The sequence below is a fragment of the Plasmodium gaboni genome, chromosome 5 (assembly GCF_001602025.1).
Source record: "Plasmodium gaboni strain SY75 chromosome 5, whole genome shotgun sequence".
NCBI classification, from domain to species: Eukaryota; Apicomplexa; class Aconoidasida; order Haemosporida; family Plasmodiidae; genus Plasmodium; species Plasmodium gaboni.
The window spans coordinates 645,669-648,741 of NC_031485.1; the positions used below are offsets into that span (position 1 = coordinate 645,669).

Consider the following 3,073-nt stretch of genomic DNA (forward strand, 5'->3'; position numbering starts at 1 on the left):
AAAATTTTATAAAAAAAAAAAATTGGAGATATTTTAAAAAATTGGAAAAAAAAAAAAAAAAAAAATTATTTATAAAAAAAACGAAAAAAAAAAAAAAAAAAAAAAAAAAAAAAAAAAAAAACTTATATATTAAATATATATATAATATATATAATATATATATTTATGTATATGTTTTATTTTTTAATTTTTTGATTATATTTTTAATATATTAGAACACAGGAACATAATAAATAGGAGTACATAAATAAATTTTTTATTAATCGAAGAATAAATTTTTATATATTACATTATATTTATGTATGAATAAATTATCAATATAATATTTGAAGGTAAGAGTAAAGATTAATAAGAAGAAATAGGAATTATAATTTTGAAGAAAGAGCACTGTAGAGATAGAGAATAAATATAAATATAAATACATAAAAATATAAATACATATAAATATAAATACATAAAAATATAAATACATGTAAATATAAATACATATATATATTATATTATATTATATTTATATTTTTTTTAAGGTTAAATAAATTTCATATATACATATATATATATATTTTTTATTTTTATGTGTAAAAAGAATGGTGAAAATTAATGAGAACGAACTGAGTGATAAAGAGTTGGCTGAATTTTTATCAGAAGATAGTGATAATGGTGATGAGAATTTATTAAATAAGAAATATTCTGATAAAGAAGCGTTAATAACATTAGAAGTAGATTTTCCTAGGATTGTTACTATATTAGGAATACCTAAGGTTGAATCAGAAAAACATGGAAGATTAGCTGAAGTATTAAAGAAATTATTTATAAGACATTTGAGTGCTAAGATTAGTGATTCTTCTTTATTAAATATGAAAATAGATATGCCTACTGATGAAGAGAATAAGACTAAAGGTATTTGTTTTGTTACATTTAATGATAGTTTTCAAGCAAATGAAGCTGTGAAGATATTGAATAAATTAAAATTAGATGCTAAACATATATTAACTACATCAAAAATGGATGATATAGAAAATATTATTAATAGAGATGAAAAAGCAATGCCTATCAATGTAGTTGGATTTACAAGAGAAAAAATTAGATGGTGGTTATATGATGAAAAATGTAGAGAACAATTTATTGTTAGATATGATAGTCATTTTGAAGTTCATTGGTTTGATCCTTTAGAAAAAGAACCTCAATTAATATATACGACTTTTAAAAAAAATGCACCTTTTTCAAGTGTACAATGGAGTAATCAAGGTTCTTATTTAGTTAGCTTTCATAATCCAGGTATAGCTTTATGGGGAGGAGATAACTTTGAAAAATTAATTAGATTACAACATAAAAGTGTTAAAGAAATTATGTTTTCTCCTAATGAAAATTATGTATTAACATGGGATGGTACTCCATATTCTTTAAGAAATGAAAAATCTATTTGTATTTGGAGAGTTATTACAGGTAAATTACTTCGTTCTTTTATTACTCCTGAATATAGTCCTAAAGAAAAAATGTTTCCACATTTCTTGTGGAGTCCAGATGATAAATATATTGCTTGTATAGGAAAACAAAAAGAAGTCTATGTTTATGAATTACCATCTATGTTATTAATTGAAGATCATGAAAAAAAAAGAACACCATTAAAATATTCAGGTGTAAAAGAATTTGATTGGTCACCTGTTGATAATATTTTAGCTATTTGGATTCCACAAACTAATGATACACCAGGCACTTTAATTCTTGTAGATATACCATCTAGAAAAGAATTAGTTTCAAGAAAAATTTATGATGTTAGTGTTGCTTCCATACATTGGCATAATAAAGGCGATTATCTATGTTTAAAAACAACCATTCAAAAAAAATCTGGTAAAAAAATTAAAAAAGAATATACACAATTAGAAATATTCCGTATGAGAGAAAAAAATATACCAGTAGATAATGTACAAATTGAAGCTGTTAAAACAAAACAATTCCATTGGGAAGAATCCAACAGTAATCGTTTTGCACTCATACTTAGAGAAGAAACAACTAATAAACAACAAATCAGATTCTATAAAATATCCAATAAAGGAACTGCCAGAGATGCTAAATGGGCAAGTACATTCGAAATTAATAATCAAATGAATTTTATGAAATGGTCACCACAAGGTACTTATTTTATATTAGCATCATTAGCATCAGAAGGTACACTCTATTTCTGTTGTTTAAATCATAATGATCAAGTAGATGTTATACATAAAGATGAACATCTATTAGTTAATTCTATATCATGGAGCCGTTGTGGTAGATTCCTAGTCTCAGCTGTTTCCAATAATCCAAATGCTTTTAATACTGGTTATAGAGAAGAAAATAGTGAAGCAGGATTTCATATTTGGACATTTCAAGGAAAATGTCTTATGAGAATAAAAAAAACTTCATTCATTCAATTCTTATTTAGACCACATCCTAAGTCTTTATTTAATGATAAATTAAAATTAGAAATCAAAAATAATCTAAATAATTATTCAAAAAAATTCGATAATATAGATGAAAAAATGAAAACAGCAAAAAAAAATGCTTTACTCACAGAAAGAAAAAATGTAGAAAATTCATTCAACCAAAAATTTCAAGAAATTACTGCACTCTTCCAATCATATCAAGAATATCAACAGCTTAAAAAAAATTGGGAAACATTCGAAAGCCAATTTGAATGGGAAGAAAAAACAATAGTCATCGAGCATGTACTATCAGTAAAGGAGGAAATTTTTGCATAAAACAAAAAAAAAAACAAAAAAAAAAACAAAAAATGAAAAAAAAATTTAATATATGTATAAATACATTGGGATGTTACCCACCCATAAATAAAAAAAAATATATATATATATATATTTATTTATATATATTTATATTTACATTTATATAATTAATTATTTAATTTTTTTTTTTTTTTTTTAAATGATTTATTTTTTATTATGAACACATATACAAGGAAACAATATTATATATAAAAAAAAAAAAAAAAAAAAAAAAAAAAAAAAAAAAAAAAAAAAAAAAAAAAAAAAAAAAAAAAAAAAAAAAAAAAAAAAAAAAAAAAAAAAAAAAAAAAAAA

The 3,073-nt window shown here is 21.8% G+C and overlaps 1 protein-coding gene across 1 annotated transcript; it reads left to right on the forward strand.

Annotated features, from left to right (window-relative positions):
• Positions 1 to 587: 587 nt before the first annotated feature.
• Positions 588 to 2,738, forward strand: PGSY75_0517700 (putative eukaryotic translation initiation factor; the record flags this gene model as incomplete). Its single annotated transcript, XM_018784457.1, has 1 exon — positions 588 to 2,738. One exon carries the CDS (start codon positions 588 to 590, stop codon positions 2,736 to 2,738), a length of 2,151 nt encoding a protein of 716 aa, XP_018643112.1.
• Between the last annotated feature and the right edge of the window lie 335 nt (positions 2,739 to 3,073).